This window comes from Eptesicus fuscus, chromosome 18, assembly GCF_027574615.1.
Source record: "Eptesicus fuscus isolate TK198812 chromosome 18, DD_ASM_mEF_20220401, whole genome shotgun sequence".
NCBI classification, from domain to species: Eukaryota; Metazoa; Chordata; class Mammalia; order Chiroptera; family Vespertilionidae; genus Eptesicus; species Eptesicus fuscus.
Genome location: NC_072490.1, coordinates 41,563,670 through 41,583,208, shown reverse-complemented (window position 1 = coordinate 41,583,208; position 19,539 = coordinate 41,563,670). Strand labels below are relative to the sequence as shown.

At 46.0% G+C, this 19,539-nt stretch overlaps 1 protein-coding gene across 3 annotated transcripts in view; it reads left to right on the top strand.

Annotated features, from left to right (window-relative positions):
• RFT1 (RFT1 homolog) overlaps positions 1-19,539 on the top strand; it is a 32,721-nt gene that overhangs the window by 8,929 nt on the left and 4,253 nt on the right. For 2 of the 3 annotated variants that reach the window (XM_054729419.1, XM_008146340.3), the window contains 6 exons: positions 3,295-3,432; positions 8,474-8,552; positions 13,376-13,426; positions 14,477-14,607; positions 16,264-16,408; positions 19,247-19,352. In XM_054729419.1, the coding sequence (XP_054585394.1) occupies positions 3,295-3,432; positions 8,474-8,552; positions 13,376-13,426; positions 14,477-14,607; positions 16,264-16,408; positions 19,247-19,352 (650 nt within the window). The remainder of the gene's footprint in view (positions 1-3,294; positions 3,433-8,473; positions 8,553-13,375; positions 13,427-14,476; positions 14,608-16,263; positions 16,409-19,246; positions 19,353-19,539) is intronic. The other variant, XM_054729418.1, reaches the window with a different exon arrangement.

The window sequence follows — 19,539 nt, the reverse complement described above, 5'->3', positions numbered from 1 at the left end:
GGGTGGGAAGTAACAACAAAAAACCTTGTATGCATAGATGGATAACCCATGGGACACAGACAGTAGGGTGCTGAAGGCCTGGGGTGGGGCAGGAGGGGGGCGGGCTGGAGGGAGTCAATGGGGGGAAAAAGGGGACATATATAATACTTTGAACAATAAAGAATTATAAAATAAAGTAAAATTAAAAAAGAATGAGAATTGCCACCTAAAAGCAGTTTGCAAACAATTGCATATTTTAGACAAGTTATTTGTGATTATTTTTCCCTTATTTTATTAGCTCCAGAACTATATTCTCAGCATTCATCATACTTTTTTAAAAAATATGTTTTTTATTTTTAAAGAGAGATAGAAACATAGATGAAAGAGAGACCCTCCTGCATGCTCCACCACTGGAGATCGAGCCCATAACCTGGGCATGTGCCCTGACCGGAAATTGAACGGGTGACTTCTTGGTTCATGAGTCGACGCTCAGCCACTGAGGTACATCTGCTGGGCCCTCATACTTTTTGATGCACTCTCCCTAATAGGACAGGAGGGCCACACAGACACCCAGTTATTGGTTACCTCTTCTTGGGAAAGGCACTTACGTTGTGACTTTCCGATGATCAGAGCTTCCTCCCAGGATATGTCATATGTAGGCCATAGTCAGCAAGGCCAGTTCTGAATTTATTTGCTTCCTTATTAGAGACTTCCGAGAGTTCTTCACTGGCACATTCTCTGTCAATTTATGTGTCAGAAGTCTAAGAACCAACAGCTCCTCATATCAGCAGGCAAGCCACACCAACATCCTGGGATTCCGTCCAACCCACTTCCAGGCTCCTCCTCAAATAATCCCTCACCCCATGACATCAAATGTCAAATAATAGGGTTACTTTAGAATATATAAAGAATTCTTATAGCTCAACAACAAATAAACAAACCACCAAAAGTGGTAAAGGACTTGAGTAGACATTTCACCAAAGAAGATAGCCAAATAAATGGCCAAAAGCCCATGAGAAAATGTGCAACATCGTTAGTCATTAGGCAAATGTAAATCAAAACCACAATGAGATATCACTTTATACCCATTATGATGGCTATTATCAAAAGAATACAGAAAATAGCAAGTGTTGGTGAGGATATGAAGAAATTGGAATCCCCATAAGTTGCTGGTGGTAAAGTAAAATGGTGCAGCCGTTGTGTAAAGCAGTTTGGCAATTCCTCAAAAAGTTAAATGTAGCTTGGCCTGCATGGCTAAGTGGTTGAATGTCGACCTATGAACCAGGAGGTCATGGTTTGATTCCTGGTCAGGGCACATGCCCGGATTTGGGGGGGCTCAATCCCTAGTGTGGGTTATGCAGGAGATAGCTGATCAATGACTCTTTCTCATAATTGATGTTTCTATCTCTCTTACCCTCTCCCTTCTGCTCTGAAATCAATAAAAAAATATATTTTTAAAAAGTTAAATGTAGAACTACCAAAAAACCCATCAATTCCACTTCTAGGTTTATACCCCAAAGAATTAAAAACAGGTGTACAAACAACTAGTACATGGATGTTCATAGCAACACTATTCCCAATAGCTGTAAGGTGGAAGCACCCAAACTGCCCAACTGATGAATGGGTAAGCAAAATGTGGTGTATCCATACAATAAAATATTGTCCAGCCATGAAAATAAAACACACGATGAACTTTCAAAACATTATCCTAAGCGAAAGAAGCCAGACACAGAAGGCCACTTATTGTACGATTCCATTCATATATAATACCCAGAATAGGCAAGTCCAGAGGCAAAGTAGATTAGTGGCTGCCAGGGGCTGAGGGAAATGGAGAGTGACTGCTTAATGGGTACGGAATTTCCTTTTGGAGTTAGATAGTGATGGTGGTTATACAACACTGTGAATGTACTAAAAGCCACTGAATTGTATGCTTTCAAATGGTTAGAACAGTCGGGGTTACGTTATGTGAATTTTCCTCAATAGAAATAAAGGGGAGGGATCATGTAGTTAGGATGCGATGCACGAAGACCTGCCCCAGGTTGTTATTGTTTCCCCAGGCGTGCTCAGTGGGAAGGTGGAGCGAGGCGGGGAAGGGAGCTGGAAAAAGGGTACTTATCACAGGATGTTGGCAGCAGGGGGTGTGGCGCACAGCAGTGCTGCTGTGTCTTAGGCTGGCTTGCAGCATGAAAGAAGAAGGATGGAATTGGAGGAAGGTGGTCAAAGGGTACAAACTTCCAGTTATCTGTAATGTCCAACATGATGATTATAGCTAACACTGCTGTCTGATACATAGGAAAGTTATTAAGAGAGTAAATTCTGAGTTCCCATCACAAGGAGAAATTTTTTTCCTTTTCTTTTTATTGTGTCTATATGAAAAGGTGGATGCTAGCTGGACCTATTGTGGTAATAATTTCACAATATGTGTAAATCAAACCATCATGCTGTAAGACTTAAACTTATACAGTGATGTATGTCCATTATTTCTCAATAAAACTGAAAAAAAAAAAAGAAAAAAAAAAGGTAGTGGATGGTGGGCTGTGTTCTCAGGCATGGATGGGATAGGCGTGGATAGCAGAGGAGCCTGAACCTGCTAACCGGAGACTCCTCTTTGTCCTTGCTCTATGCTTTTCTTACAAGTGTTTCCAGATTGAAAGGGGGCCTGGAGGCCCCATTTTTTCTTGAGCTGTTTTCAGGGGGAAAGAAGGGAGAAGGGAGCTTGCGAAAGGGGCCACTTTGAATATTCCTCCCCAATCTGCAAATAAAACCCCAGGCTGCTGCTCCTGGCCAAAAGCTATCCTTCGTCCCAGGTGTGTGGGCTCTCTTACCATCCCACCTTTCCCTCCCATCCTCTAGCAGCTCTTGCCCTGCCCATGCACTGGGCAGAGAGGGGGGACCCAGCAGCTCAGTTCTGCCTTGTAACCATAATGTCACAGGGTTCCGGGGTTCTAGATGATGGCAGGTCCCTGGATGTGCCCAGACAGGACACATGGATCCTCACAGTGTGCTGTCAGGCGGGAGAGCCGCTTTTTGGCCAAATGCAAACCCTTCGAGAATGTATCTGACATTGGTGTGGCAGTTGGCACCAGTGGATGTCTGTCTGGAAGTTGTGTTCTGCTTGCCCAGTCAGGTGAAGTGCGTGGAACACTTTCCCCGGTGATGCCGCTGCTGCTGGGTCTCAGCGGGTAGACCGGAAGGCGCAGTTAATTAAGACTGTTCTGTTTCTTGATTGACCTTTGAGGTCAAATTTATAGGCGTATCTTAATTAGGCCTATATTAAACAGTGCGATTTAAACCCATTATTTTCTTTCCCCCCAGCTTTTCTATACTACAGTTCTGGTGCTCTGCTATGTTACTTACTTCAAAAAGTTACTGGGTTTCCCAAGATCAACCAAGCAACAAACTCTTCCTGTCTCCAGAATGGCAGATCTGCTACCCAGAATTCTGAGAAGTAGAGTAAGTAACGTATTTTTGTCTCATCATTTTAATCACAGATGCTGGTTATCCTTGAGGGATAGAAACTATAACTTAATTGTTTGTTATTATTAGAATAGTAAAGATAATTTAATAGCTCATATCTTTTGAGTGCTTGCTGTGTGTTCAGCCAGGGATTCTAAATCTTGGCAATATTGACATTTTGGGCTGGATAATTCTTTGTTTAGGAGCTGTCCTCTGCCTTGTGGGATGCTGAACAGCATTCTTGATTTATTTTTAATTTTATTTATTTATTATTGATTTCAGAGAGGAAGGGAGAGGGAGAGAGAGATAGAAACATCAATAATGAGAGAAAATCATCAGTTGGCTGCCTCCTGCACTCCTCCCCCACCCCCGCCCAACTGGGAATTGAGCCAGCAACCCAGGCATGTGCCCTGACTAGGAATGGAACAGTAACCTCCTGGTTCATAGATTGACACTCAAGCACTGGCCAGGCACATTCTCAGTTTTTACCCACTAGATGCTCGTAGCTACCACCCCCCAGTTATAACAACCACAGACACTGCCAGATATTCCCAGACACTGCCAAATGTCCCCTCGGAGACAAAAATTGTCCCCAGTTGAGAACCCATGTGCTAGGTCCTATGCCGATTTTTAAAAAGTTAAATGTAGAACTACCAAAAGACATGCCTTTATGTGTAATAACTCTGTGAGGCTGACACTGTTGTTTATCTTTTATGGTTGAGGAACTGAGGCTTAGTGACTAAGTACCTGCCCAAGGTGAAGGTCAGAGTGAGGACAGTAGCCTGGAGTAGCTTGGATCCCAGCAGACCACAAGCTATAACCACTGTGTTCCACTCTCTGTCCTGCTGTCCCTTGGTTTCCCCCAGAATTGGCCTCTGGCACAGACATTCCGGAGTGCTGACCAAGCAGGGACAGCCCTTGCATAGTCCCTCAGCTAGTGTCAGGCCTCTCTCAGGTGATCCACTTTCCCGTGTAATCCTCTGAGGATACTAATGTGTGGGAGCCAAGCATAATCTTTTCCTACTCCTTCTCCTCTTTTGTGATTACTTTATTATTATTTTTATTGACTTCAAAGAATAAGGGGGAGGGAGATAGAAACATCAATGATGAGAGAGAATCATTGATCAGCTGCCTCCTGCAGGATCAGCCCGCAACCAGCATATGTGCTCTGACGGGAATCGAACTGTGACCTTTTGGTTCATAGGTCAATGCTCAACCACTGAGCCACACCAGCTGGGCTACTTTAAAAAGCTGTAAAATATTTGGGACTTTAGTCTCAGAATTTACGGAATCTTGCTCTACAACTTTTCAAGAAAAGCCACATTTATGTAACAAAGCCAGATATGTTCTGATTTGCTAGATAAGAGTTCTCCATTCTGATCTTACCTTTAATCTAAATCAACGTGATAATTTGGGAATACCACAGTGCCTCATTTGCAGGCATAGAGCTTAGGACTTGAGATGGCTCCTCTCTGTCTGGAGCTTCTGCCATCTGCCTCAGCAGGACTGAGCATGCAGGAAAGTCCCTCCCTGACGCTCCCGGGGGCCCACCTGTCCCGGCCTGGCCAGCTGAACCACTGGGCCAGCCCCTGCCACTGGCAGTATTTTGGAAAGGAGCATTTGGACCATTAATACAGACAGGAGAGGGTAATGAGAGGAATCTGTCCAGTGTGTAACTAACCCTGTGATGGGCTCAGAACTCCCAAATTTCATTTCCTTAGCTGTCAAATGGCAATAAGACTCCATCCCTCCTAACGTGGTTGTGGAAGTCGGATGAGATGGGCATGTAAGGTGTTTAACCTGGCCTGGCCCAGCTGGGTGACCATGACACTGCTGCCCTGAGAGCAGAACTAGCTCCACTGAAACGTCCTCGCAAGGCAAGCACGGTGGCACTGGTGTGAGAGCTCAGCGGTGTTATCTGCAGTCTGTCCCTGTAGTACCCATGCTCGTACTGTTGGGACAGAGCCTCGGCCACGAGAAGGTTGTGTGTACCTGTCATGCACTGTGGCTCTGTTCCTGCTGACAAACAGCACAGCCCCGTGCTGGCTGCTGGCCGGGATGCAGACATAGAGGGAGGTGATTGCTGGGCCTCAGAGCTTCCTGTGCATTTGGGAGGCAGTACCTGCAGAGGTGAAGCCTGCAGGACTCTGCAGACCTCGGGTCCTCATGTTAAAGGTGAGGTTGTTGGGCTGCATGAACTGTGAGGCCCCTCTGAAGACTTAAAGAGTTCTGTGAAAGTATTTGAACTTTGGCAAAGAGCCAGATATAAGTGCCATTGACTGCATGTGCCTGGCACTGTGCTAAGCACTTTACATGGTTGTCTTTAATCCTCATAGTGCCCTGTGAAATACCTTCTATTGCTTCCATTTTACAGATGAGAAAACAGGTTCAGAGAAGTTAAGTGACTAACCCAAAATCACACAGCTGGTTTTGGACCCACTTCTCTCCAACTTCTGTCTGTGGACTAACTTTAGTCTGTGTGTTAACCTCTATGCTATATAGTTTTGCAAAAGAAATGGCTTACTGCCCCAATTAGTTATTTATTTACTTAAAGATTTGGAAGTTCCAGGTAAAAGAATTCAGTATTCAAGTTTGTTGTTTTTTTTTTCCTAAGAGATGAGAAAGAAGATGGATTTTTAATTCAGTGGATGACATTACCACAGGCAATATGCCTAACTTGACTCTGGAGCAGCTTTTTGCACTTGGGGGCTCCCTCCTATGAAACTGGTCAAACTCAATTTGACCACGTTGGGAAATTTCTTTCCAATTCTTATAGAACTCCATCTTTTTAAAGGTACTTACTAAGACTTAAATTATGATCCTCAAATAATGATTGCCCATATATATATTTTATATTATCCACACTTCTGAGTGATTTAATACGGGAGGTCTGCTAATATTTAAGTAAAGCTGAGGAATTTAACACAGCAAGCATGTATCTAGCAGTATTCTCTGTTAATCACTGTACTAGGTGCCCTGAGTAGGGTTCCTGCCTTCAGAACTTGCATTGTGGTGGGGAGTTAAGATGAGTACTTAGCTAACTGTACTGCAAGGCAGACAGAGTGTGTGTGTGTGTGTGTGTGTGTGTGTGTGTGTGTGTGTGTTCGTCTGGTGTTAACAAAATAGAGGCACAGAGAAGAACTGATAAATTCCATCTGGGAGCAATGAGGAAGGCTTCATGGAGGAAGCTGCTTTTGATCTGGGCCTTGACACATGGGTGGGCAGAGGTGAGTGACTCAGATTAAAGCAGAGTGAGCCCCAGAGTTCTGGTCCCAGACCTTCCCTGGAGGTACTGCCCATCACGTTTCACCATCCACGCTTCAGTTTCTCCATCAGTGCAGTGAGGCAGTGGAATGGCTTGTTGGTCAGGAGGCTGCAGGGAAATTCACAGCCTGTAGACCAGCTCAGCAGTACCAACCTACCTCTTGTGAAATAGGCCTCTTTTGACCATCCCACGTGACAAATCCATTCTGAACAGAATGCTAAAAGCCCAAAGAATGCACTTCTTTTCTGTTGCTTAGCAGACACCTCTGAGAAGAAACCTAATCAGACTTCCTGCCTCTTTGTTCTTAATGAGCATTTTGGACATAGTAAGCAGTGTAGCCATTCCTTCCGAATCATGGGTTAATTTATTTATTTGTTTTATTTTTTAAATCCTCATCCAAGGACATGTTCTCATTGATATTTTTTTTTTAGAGAGAGAGAGGAAGGAAGAGAGAGGGAGAGAAACATCGATGTGGGAGAAACATTGATTGGTTGCCTCCTGCAAGTACCCTGAACTGAGCCACTCGCTGGGACATGGGTCTGTTTAAATTGAAGGCATTGGGAGAAAGAAATGCTCAAGTACGAAGTATCATATAGAGAGTCATGGTTTCACTCTCCTAAAGAAATTTTTTAAATAACTCAGCCATCTTCCCATTCACAATCTACCAGCAAGTAGGCTTCAGAAGAGCCTCGTGGGCCAGCTCTAACTGTTTGTTTCCTGTAAAGAGCACAGGTAGTGCTGGGGAGAGCCCCCCAGGGGATCACATAGCACGGGGAATGTGAGAGAGGTGTCCTGCCCAAGGCTCCTAGAGCAGGATCAGTGCCCCAAACATGCCGTGGCCCACAGTGCCCCCTGGTGGTGGTAGGGAGTCTGGCACTCTTTGTTCTGGGGAAAGGAGAGACCCAGTTTCCTTCTCACTGGGGAAGATTTACTCCTGAACTAGAGCTGCCCCTGGCATCTGCTCCAGGTCCAGTGGTGCCATGAAGGAAGTGTAGTTTGGGAGGGTCTGGCCTGCCCTTTCAGTGCCTGGAAGAAAGGCTGAAACCAAGGGGTGAGGAGATTTGAGGACTGGAAATGACCCCTTTTTCAAGGGGTACTCCAGACTTGCCCTGTGCTAAGTGGTAAACACCACCACGTGTGGCTATGGAGCATTTGGAATTGAGGTGAGCTGTAAGTGCAAAATACACACTGGGTTTCAAACTTAGTACAAAAAATAATGTGAAATGCCTCCAATATTTTTTTACATGATGAAATGATATTTTGGGTTAAATATATTTAAATTAACTTATTATATATAAAATTAACCTGTTTCTTTTTACTGTTCACTGTGGCTGCTAGAAAATTTAAAATTATGTATGTGGCCTGCATTATATTTCTACTGGGTAGCGTTGCTCTATACAGGTGGGCTTTGGGCCGAGAGGAGGGGCCCATGTGACTGGGACAGGTTCCAAGCTTGCCCTTGTGTTAACTTCTGTAGCTACTAGTAAAGCTAACCTTCTGGAGAGGTGGAGCGGGCCTGGCCTTTGTGCATGAATCCTGGGCAGGCGTATGTGGCGGCAGGGGGACTGTTCTACCTAGAGATTTTGTCTTCGTGTGTAGGAATGTAAATTCATTGCCAATATTTGTTGGATGTCTCTGTGTGCTTAGCGTTAAATGAAAAAGCAGGGGGGACTATCTAAGTTGGGATTTAGGGACCAAATGAATTTGCCTCTCCTGTGTACTCTTAGAGTTGCAGTGCCTGGGATATTTTTGTTTGTTTGTTTTCTCTTTTAGGCTTTTATAAATTGGAAAGAGGCTAAATTGACTTGGAGTTTTTTCAAACAGTCTTTCTTGAAACAGATTTTGACAGAAGGTAAGTAAAAGGTTATCCTGAGCAGTTAGGAAGCCATAGTATGAGCAAGGGGATCCCATCCCAACCACCTTCGGTCCACAGCCTGGGCAGAGGAACCTAACAAACGGGGCTTTTCATGTAAGGACAGGGAAACTAGCATCTACTTAGCTTGATACTTTCCTTACTTGTCTTTGTTTATTATGGATGAAGAAACTGAGGGTCAATGAGGTTATGTAACTTCTTTGGGGTCTTTGAATCCAAGTCTATCTCCAAAACCCCATGTTATGTCACTTAAATAAATGTATTATAAAAGGATTATATCAATGATAGAAAAATCTGTAGACTCATAATCCTATTCCCTTTTATACACTTTTTTTTTTAACTTTGTAAACAACCAGATTTTCATCATTTTATTAAACAGTAAGATTCACCTTTGTAATAGTTTGGTCAGCCTTCCACCTTTCTAAGGCTTTCCAGGGTAACAGTGATAGAGCTCTCGATGCAGAGGGCCACCAAGGAGCTAAACATACATCTAATTTTTCTGTGTATGTATATTGGTTTATTTATACCCAGCTTCAGTTCAAAGAATGAGATTTGAGGTAACTGTAAGCTGCTGAAAGTAGTAGTTTCTCTCTCTATATAAGTTTCATATGTCTATACACCTATATACCTAATACTGAACATATTTTTAAATCTTTTCAAAAATTGTCTTTTAATTATAAAAATAATATAACTCCATTATAAAAATTTGGGAAAATAAAAAGTTTCCAATAATTCTAGTGCTCTACAACCATCATTATTATTATCTTACTAGTGGCCTCGTGCACGAATTCGTGCATAGTGGAGTCTGGCCAGCCTGGCCCCGATTGGGGCCAGGCCTGTCGGGAGGAGGACAGTGGGAGGTTGGCCATCGGCCTGCCCTGATCTGGCCAATCAGGGCCTGGTTGGCTGCGGGGAGGGGGCACGGGCGATTGGCCAGTGGGGCCGGCCGGCCGTGGGGAGGGACTGTGGGTGATGGGCCGTTGAGGGGGGGCAGCAGCCTGGGGGAGGGGCCATGGGTGGTTGGCTGGTCAGCCCTGCCCCTGATGGAGTGGGGGGGGGGGGCGACCAGGGGCAGAGCTGGCTGAGGGGAGGGACCGTGGACCGATAGGGGTGGTGGGGGCCCATTGGGGGTGGGGCCGGCCAGGAGGCGGGGCTGCAGGTGGTTGGCCAGCCGGCCCTGCCCCTGATGGGGTGGGGGAGCCGATCTGGGGTGGGGCCAGGTGGGGGGAGGGGCTGCAGGAGGTTGGCTGTCTGGCCCCGCCCCCTATTGGGGTAGGGGAGGGCAATGAGGGGCGGGGCTGGCTGGGGGGAGGGGCCACGGGAGGTTGGCTGGCCGGCCCCACCCCCAGGTCAGCGGTTCACTGGCCGAAGTGGGCATCATAGTGACCGGTCATTCTGGTTACAGCATCCCAGTCGCTGGCTTTTTATATACTAGTATATAGATTATTTTCCTTCACCCCCCCCTATCTCTTAAAAAATATTTTTATTGATTTTTAGAGAGAGAGGAAGGGAGAGACAAAGAAAAAATTCAATGTAAGAGAGAAACACCAATCTGCTGTCTCCAGCACACCCCCTACTGAGGATCAAGCCCAAAACCTGAGCATATGCCTTGACCAGGAATCAAACCTGCAACCCCTCACTGCATAGGAGGACTCCCAACCATCTGAGCCATACCAGCCAGGGCTCCCCCCTCTATCTTCATTTTTAACTAATTATACTTCCAAAGGGAAATAACTCTCTGTAAGCCTCACTTTTCCCATCTGAGTTAAGGGGTGGGACCAGGAGGTGTCTGAGGCTCTTAGACACCATGCCCTTTCTACTTACTAGTCTAAGCCTGTAACATTGTCATTACAAAAGTGAAACTGTTGGCAGAACTTGTAGGGGAAGTAAGGATCTGAAGCCTTCGGAGAGCTGAGTGGAGGTGCCTTAACTATAAGTTTCTTGAGAGCAGGGAAGGCGCTGTTCACCACTGTCTCCCCAGCACCCTGCGGGCCTGGCACATAGGTATTCAGCAAGTATTTGCTGGTAAAGTAAGGTATCTGTAGTGCAGTTGTGTTTTGTGACAGTTCACCTTATGTACATTTTTCCTCCCAGAGTTTTAAGAGCAGTTTAAATGAATTGAGGAATGGATCCAGTCCAAGCAACGGCACTAATTGGTTCTCTGGATTGCAGTGGCTAAACATGTGTTGGTAGCTGCAGATGAAGCTAGCCACACACTCAGGCCTCCTGAGCTGGGCCTGGAGGTGGCACCGAGTGCTTGCTCACTCCACGGTTGGGCCACCCTGGCCTGACTGGCAGAGGGCATTAGGAACTTCTCAGGCCTCCATCTCCATGGCTGTGAAATAAGGAAGTGGCTTGACAAGGACTCCCAGATTCTTTTTTTAAAAAAATATATTTTATTGATTTTTCACAGAGAGGAAGGGAGAGGGTTAGAGAGCTAGAAACATTGATGAGAGAGAAACATCGACCAGCTGCCTCCTGCACACCCGCCACCGGGGATGTGCCCGCAACCAAGGTACATGCCCTTGTCCAGAATCGAACCTGGGACCCTTCAGGCCGCAGGCCGACGCTCTATCCACTGAGCCAAACCGGTTTCGGCTCCCAGATTCTTTTTATCTCAAAACTACAGCTCTGAGAAAGTTGAAATCATTCATTGTAAAAGCAAAAATGTGCCCCCACATTTCCTGAACACTGCGTGCCAGGTGCTGAGAATACACAGATGGATGAGTAGCAGGCCACGAGCTCAAGGAGCTCATTCTCTCATCAAAGATGCACATTTGTGTGGTTACTAGTAACTGACTCAGAGCTGTGAGGACTGTACTTGGAAACGTGAGCTCATTCGCTAGACATCTCTTGAGTGTCCTCTCACTTCCTGGCCCTCTTCTAGGAAACCAGGGGCATGGAGATGACCGAGACATGGCTCCTGCCCTCAGGGAGCTTACAGATTATAGGAGGGAGAGGCCCATTGTGGCAGAACACAAGAAATGCCATCCTAGGTGGTGAGAATGCCAAGAGCCAGCCTGAGTCAGAGCAGCTGGAGAGGCTAACGCCTGAGAGGATGTAGCTGAGGATGATGGTTTGATGGTGGGAGGTAGGGATGAGGTTGGTGTAGGGTGGCCAAAAATATAGCTTGCGGGTAGTTTATAAAAGGCTCCAAATGCAGAATTAAGGAGCCCGGAATTTTTGCAAACATTAAGAGGCCATTTAAAGGTGTGAAAGCAGGGATTGACTGAAGAACTAGATTTGCAAAAGCTGGAACTGTGGTGAGGATGGGTTGGAGTAGTGCAGAGATGCGGATGGGAGTGAATTCAGCCATTGGGCAGTGCCTGGGAGGACCACGGAGGTCCCTGCTCAGGGCAGTGGCTGGGAGATTGTAGGGAGGCAAGGGCCAGAGAGACTTGAGAGACCACTGCTTCTAGTCTCCTAATACTGCCTTTTTTTTTTTTTTTTAGCAAGTTGCTAGGAGGTGAGAATTTGCTCTGTAGGGCCATGGGCATTCCTCAGTGTTTTATCGCCATAATGGTCAGTGCTTTCCATTCACAGATAATAGAAAACTGGGGACGGGGGAGTAGAGCTCTGCGCCCGTGTCTTCACCTGGAAGGCATCAGACTTAGATTTGAATCATGAGCGTGGGCTCCAGAGCCTTGCCAGCCTCCATGGAGCCCTCTCCACTTGGAGAGGAAACTTTTAATGAGTCTGTGGACATAACCACGGACCTTTCATTTTACAGAATTCACACTCACGTTATCTGATCTCCCTTAAAATTTGGGACAATTACTTTCATTATTAATATTTTAGTAAACTCCCTGTACTTAAAAACAACTTATCAGACTAGTTTTATTGATTTTGTTTTATTTGGTTTTTAACTGGTTTGGAGATTTGCTGTCAATAAATCCCCCAGCGAGCCCAAGTGGCCCTGGGTCTGGGAGAGGCCAAACGTTCCTGGGTCTGGGTGAGACCATGTGTCCCTGGATCCGGGGAGGCCTCGTGCACCTAGGCCCGGGTGAGGCCACGTGCCCCTGGGTCTGGGAGAGGCCAAGCGTCCCTGGGTCCGGGTGCGACCATGTGTCCCTGGATCCGGATGAGGCCTCGTGCCCTAGGCCCGGGTGAGCCCAAGTGGCCCTGGGTCTGGGAGAGGCCAAGCGTCCCTGGGTCCGGAAGAGACCATGTGTCCCTGGATCCAGGTGAGGCCTTGTGCAACTAAGCCCGGGTGAGGCCACGTGCCCCTGGGTCTGGGAGAGGCCAAGCGTCCCTGGGTACGGGTGAAGCCAGATCCTGGGTCCCGGTGAGGCCATGCGCCCCTGGATCCATCCGGGTGAGGCTGGGTCCCAGGCCCGGGTGAGACCACGCGCCCCTTGGGTATGGGTGAGGCCACGTGCCCCTTAATCCGGGTGACGCCGTGCCCCTGGGTTCGGCCGAGACCAAACCAGAGGGAGTCGGACCTCCATTACCACCATTTGTCCACCATCCAGAGCTGAGGGGTCAGTGCTGACATGTACACATAAGGAACTACTGGACATTGAAATTGGGTCTCAAAAGAACTGTTGGTCCAGGGGGAAGCTCGCTACAGATTGATTCATTTGCCTGTCAGCATAACTATTATTGCTCGTCTCACTTTCTAAAATGCTACTATTTTGAGATTATTTGAAATCTACATTAGGACAAGGAATGTTTCTTTAATTATCTAATTTTTCTCCTTTCAGATATTTGCCAACATGAAAAGTTGATAGATGATAAGAGAAAAGGAAACAAGGAAATACTGTACAATCGAAATGCTAATTATTTTGCTTTTCTATTTGCAGGGGAACGATATGTGATGACATTTTTGAACGTGTTAAATTTTGGCGATCAGGGTAAGATAAAATTCTGTAGTGTTTTAATTAAAGGGGAATACTGTTAGTAGATACTTCCTAACATTTTTCTCTGCACTTTGATATGATTAATGAAAATGAACCTAGGAATTATATAAAAGGAAGATTATAAAACATGAGTCCTGCCCTGACTGGTTTGGCTCAGTGGATAGAGCGTTGGCCTGTGGACTCAAGGGTCCCAGGTTCGATTCCGGTCAAGGGCATAAAAACAAACAAACATGAGTCCTGAAGATTGAAAATTGTAGGCCTTTATAAATATATACAGTGGCAGGCTCTCTGTTGAGATCCCGCCTTACCCTGCTTTCCGCAGAGCTCTGATGCTCATTTTGGGGGTGGGGAGGGGCTAAGAGAAGAGAAAAGGGAGCTTATCATCACAGTCACAAAGATACACCCCATGTTTGTGTGGCTACCTAGGGCTCAATAATTTTTTCATATATATATTTAATATAACCTCGGAGTAGTGGAAATAAAAATAGGAAAAAACCCACGTGGTATTAATGACTTTTATAGAAAAGTGCTGGTGAAGGAAGTATTCTGTATCTTTTGTTGTTGTTAATCCTCACCCGAGGATATTTTTCCATTGATTTTTAGAGAGAGTGGAAGGGAGGGAGAGAAAGAGAGAAAAACATCGATGTGAGATAGACACATCAGTTGGTTGCTTCCTGCACATGCTCTGACCAGGGCTGGAGATTGAGCCTGCAGCCGAGGTACATGCCCTTGACCAGAATTGAGCCTGGGACCCTTCATTCTGCAGGCTGATGCTCTATCCACTGAGCCAAACTGACTAGGGCTGTATCTTAATTGTCAATGTCAGTGTCCTAGTTGTGACATTGTACTAGAGTTTTGCAAGATGTCACTCTTCAGGGAAACTGGGCAAAGAGTACCTGGATCTATTATTTTTTACAACTACATGTGACTATAGTTATACCAAAAAGTTTTATTTTAAAAATTGAATTAGATAAAAAGTTAATAGTGCTGAGAAAATTCAGAGGAAACCCAGTAGGATTGCTGTTTCTTCTTTTTGTTTTGTAGGTGTATATGATATAGTGAATAATCTTGGCTCCCTTGTGGCCAGATTAATTTTCCAGCCAATAGAGGAGAGTTTTTATATATTCTTTGCGAAGGTGCTGGAGAGGGAGAAGGATGCCACACTTCAGAAGCAGGTAGTCCTGGTTCTTATGTCACCATCTCAAATGAACTCTCTCTCTAATTGCAAGATAAATAGACAAAAATGTGGAGCAGTCTGTTTCCCTTCTGTCTGATCTGAAATGTTCTTCTAGATTTCATTTTTCTACACCAAGCCTGTCAAACTCAAAGGCTAACACGGACCAAATAAACAAGGTTTAAGTTGATGTGGGCCGCAAAAAAACAAAAGCTTCAGTTTTCATAGAAAGGTAGGTTTATTTTGATAGAGACATGCTGAATACAAAGGGCTGAAATAAATGAGTAGTCATTAACATAAAATAATAGAACATTTTAATAAAATTTAATATTTTTTCTTGAACATTAACTTACCAGACACTGAATAACTGCACAAATTAATAAGTGTAATGAAAATAAGCCTATTTTTCTTGTTCTCTGAAAATAAAATACTTCCTGTTGCGCACACCAAACAAGCCAGTACAAGACTAATGATGTGGCAGTCGGCTGCTCAAATATTTGTTGCTAGTATTAGTGGAGAGAAATGGTGCGCCTGGGCGTAAGGCGCGTGAGGGAAATGAATGCAACACCATTATAGTAATCTAGTCTCTAGTGAATGTTGTAGTTCGTTATCAGTAATTATGTATAACAGGATATTGCAAAAATTAAATTACAAAATTTTTATTAAATATTCGTTGTGGGCCGCGAGTTTGACATGCTTGTTCTCCATTCTGGATGCATGCTGGCAGGACCCTGTGCTCACGTCTTTCACAGCCTCTCCCTTTCTCACTGGCTGGCCCTTTCTTTCACCTCGTGTCCCTCTTAGTGACCTTATTCTTGACCCAGCCCTCTCAGAACTCTTGATGGCTGTCCCCAATGCAGCACAGACCCCCTCCCTGGTCTAGTCTTGGGTGTAAGACCCAGAGGTGAGCCAAGGGACCCAGAGACTGGGGCAAGGCTGACCGAGAACCTGGGGAGGGAAGGACCTGGCCATTTGGTTTCTCTCGCCACACCAGTTGTTTAAGCTTCTTAAGGACTGTCAAGTGCCCAGAGCTACATTCTGACCGTGAGAATCTACCTACTCCAATTGGTAAATACAGAAGAGGTTTTAATCCAGAAGTATTTGGTTATATAAACTTCCCCTTTTCTAAAACCATTGAAAATGTCTGGATTATTTTAGAATGAAAAGCAAGCTAAGCCAACCTCTTAACATGTCTTAGAGGACATTTTGCAAAATATCGTTTAAGCACAGTATCTCACAATGAGCTAATCTGGTTCTCCATTTGATTTATGGATCTTTTCCTAAGTACACTGACAGGAACCTCAGGATTCGGAGATGTTTGTCAGGAGAAGAACACCGGCAAAGGCAAAGCTAGCTGGCAATGTAAAACATGGCTATCTCATTTAAGAGTAAATATCAGAGGGGACAGTGTTTCCTAAGAAGCGTGTGACATAGTTTATCCTAATGAGTTCGACACGAAGCCGCCCCTGCACTCCCGAAGGAGGCACACATTGTCCTTTCTTTCCTTTGCTGACTGACAGACAAGCCCGGGCTGCAGAAAGCAGTGATGCCCTCACCAACTGAAGGAGTGGCCAGGAAACAGCACAGGGGAGGCCAGATGTGAGGTTTTCCTTCAGCTCATGATTCATCCAACTTCCTTCCCTCTCCCCGGCACCAGGAGGATGTTGCTGTGGCCGCCACGGTGTTGGAGTCCCTGCTCAAGCTGGCCCTGCTGACCGGCCTGACCATCACCGTTTTTGGCTTTGCCTACTCTCAGCTGGCTTTGGAGATCTATGGAGGGGCCATGCTTAGCTCAGGATCAGGTATGCACAAGAGTTGCCAGATGTGTTCTAATTTCTGAACAGAAATGAGGGAGTCTTATGAAATTCAAGAGCTTGTGCACACACATTGAAATCTGTGTCATGACGGGAGAATTGTTGGTGGCGGGGCTGTGGGTGGGACTCTTCCCCTCAGAGGAGGTCAGACCAAGTGGATCTGTTCCCCCACCTCACTTGAAGAAGTTGCTAAGAATCCTTGGCTTGCCCTGACGGGGGTGGCTTGGTTGGAGCGTGGTCCCATACACCAAAAGGTTTCGGGTTCAATTCCATTCAGGGCACATACCTAGGTTACAGGTTCTATCCCAGGTCGGGGTGTGTACCTGAGGCAATGATCGATGTTTCTCTCCCTCTCTCCCTCTCCCTTCCTTTCTCTAAAAACCAATAAATAAACATATCCTCAGATGAGGATTAATTTTTAGGGGGAAAAAAAATCCTTGGCTTTCCTCTTAGGCCTAAATTGGGTTTGCCAAATGCTTCCTTGTGCACCCTCGAGGGCAGGGGTGGGGAACCTTTTTTAGCCAAGGGCCATTTGGATATGATTCTTAATATAAATTTATGTTGCTCTGAAAAAAGCTCCTAGATTTATTGAGTTTTGAGTCCCGCCTGCGATTGCCTTGGCAGGGCCAGACCAAATGATTTCTCGGGCCTTATACGGTGAGGGTGAAGGAGGAAGGCAGAGAGCAGTACCTCCACTTGGTACTGAACACACTGAAGATCGTCTATACAACATAAATCTCACGGCCTGATGCATAAAAGCCTTTGAAGGATAACCCAGAGCCACTGCAGAGAATAAAATTGATCTCGGCAAATAAAATTGTACATATAGTCCAGCGACTCGGTGTTTGAAGGGGGAAAGTATTGACTGTGTCGAGCTCTGAAATACCTGGAGCCCGGGCCACCTCGCATCTCGAAGCACTTGCTAGGCCCCGGACGGCACCACTTTCAGAATGCACTGGGCATAGGCTGTCACTCCATTAGCCGTGTTTCCTCTTGGGTTTAGCAAAGGTGTTTTTGCATTCCTCAGGTCACTAGACAAGGACCCTGAAGACTTCTTTCTGCTGTCCCATCTCATTTTATAAGTTCTCAGGCATGTTTTAGTCTCCGCCGTAGCTTTAGTCTCCGCGTAATGAGCCCAGACTTTGGTGTTAGGAAAAGAACAAAGGCCATTAAGTTTGGAGAAACTCCTGCTGTGAAACCAGGGCCAGGCGTGCAGCTCCCTGGGGCTCCTGCTGGGAGAAGTGTGTTTCTATCAGGCAGCTGCAGGGAGGCCTCAGTGGGAAGCCAGTAGTAAGTCTGTGCAGAGACTGGGACTCAGCGGTTTCACAGCAGCTCTGCCCCTGTAGGAAGGTGATCACCTCGGAGCAGCCTTTAATGTAGTAATCCCAGGAGTTGCCAGGAGGAGAGGGCCGTCCCATCCATGGAATGTTCACCCGGTGGAGTAATCAATCACAGAAGATACATAAAGAAGCGACTGTGAATGTGTAGTCCTTTTACTCCAGTGAGATGCCGGTGCCAGGTTTGCGCTTTGATAATAACATTTATCCACTTAAAGGGTCAGTGTTAGTTGATTTCTAAGGTAAAAATGCCTCTAATGGTTTATGTCACAGTCATTAATAACTTTAGACTCAAAAAGGTATTCTCAGTATCTCTTCACAGAGAAGAGTCTTGAGAATGGTCTGGTTTCTTAGTCTGTGGAAAGAGCCTGTGGCTTGGGGTGCCACCAAGTTCTTCAGGGCCATCGTCATCTTGCCTGGCCAGGCTGCACCAGCGTCATGTCCCAGCAGGGTCTTCTAGCCTTGTCTCCGCATTATAGCTGCCTCTCATTTTGACCAAACTTTAGCCTCTATGAAGCCCATCGTGGCTTCTGGTAGGGTCAGTGTGTCTACCTGGGTGCCTGCTAGCTTTCCTTCCCTCGTTTCCCCTCCCCCTCGTCTCCACTCCCCTTGTCTCCTTGCCCTGCTCCTGACTTCAGGGTCCTTGTCTAGTGACCTGAGAAATGCAAAACACCTTTGCTAAACCCAAGAGGAAACGCTGCAAATGGATGGCTCACAGTTAGTTTATCCTTTCTCCTATTGATGTTGGTTTGGGCTGTTATATGTAAAACTGCTGAGGGCATTTATGTACAAGTGTTTTCGTGGACATGTGATTTTTCTCCTGTGGGAAGTATACCTAGGGGTGGTATTGCTAGCTCATAGATTGGGCATATGTTAAGTTTATTAACAATTGCTCGGCTGTCTCTCGATAATGGCCCTCTTAAAGTGGGGGTCAGTCCCATTTTTAAGGCTTCTGATCTTTTGTTAGCAGATTTTTTCAAAGCTTGTTAGTCAGCTATAGAACTGCATTACTTTGTTATAGAAAAAAATAACACTGTGGGCTCTGATTCTCCCTGCGGATTTGTGGGTGTTCTCTCCCTGAAGCTGCCTGCTGCTCCTGTTCTCCCCAAGGTCTTTTCTTCAGGGCCTTTCCAACTGAGGTTCTCGTAATGCAGCCCTCGTGCCCTGAGTGCTCCAGCCAGCAGGCCTCTCTGTGCTGGTTTAAAAAGCGAGATTTGCTTGCTGGCCAGATAAGCTTTTAGCTGTTAAGCAAGAGATCTATGCATTTATTCCTACGTATCCTTTTGTTTTTAGCTGTTTGTTTTAGTCAGTCCACGGAATGCTAGGAGTCCTTCCAGGTCATTAAGAGCACAGGCTTGAGCATGCGTTTGCCCCTGATGATACCCGCAGGGCTCATGACCCCCTGCTGGTGTTCTCTGACCACCCCGCCGGACTGAGAGTGGTGGCTCCCTTCTGGCCTGTGGCAGCTGAGTGGATTGTTTCCTTACAGGTCCTGTTTTGCTGCGAACGTATTGTCTCTATGTTCTCCTGCTTGCCATCAATGGAGTAACCGAGTGTTTCACATTTGCTGCCATGAGCAAGGAACAGGTCGACAGGTAGGTAACCTTAAAGACACGTGTCTAATCATGGCCTTTGTTTCTTTTCATTCTGGACCTGCCCTTACAAAAGGCTCTTTTAGAGGTGGCGCCTAGCCACTAGTACATGCCTCCCCCAGGCTCTCCACTGCACACCCACCATTGGTGGAGGAAGGAATCTGGGCCTGCAGGGCTGTTAGTCCAGGTT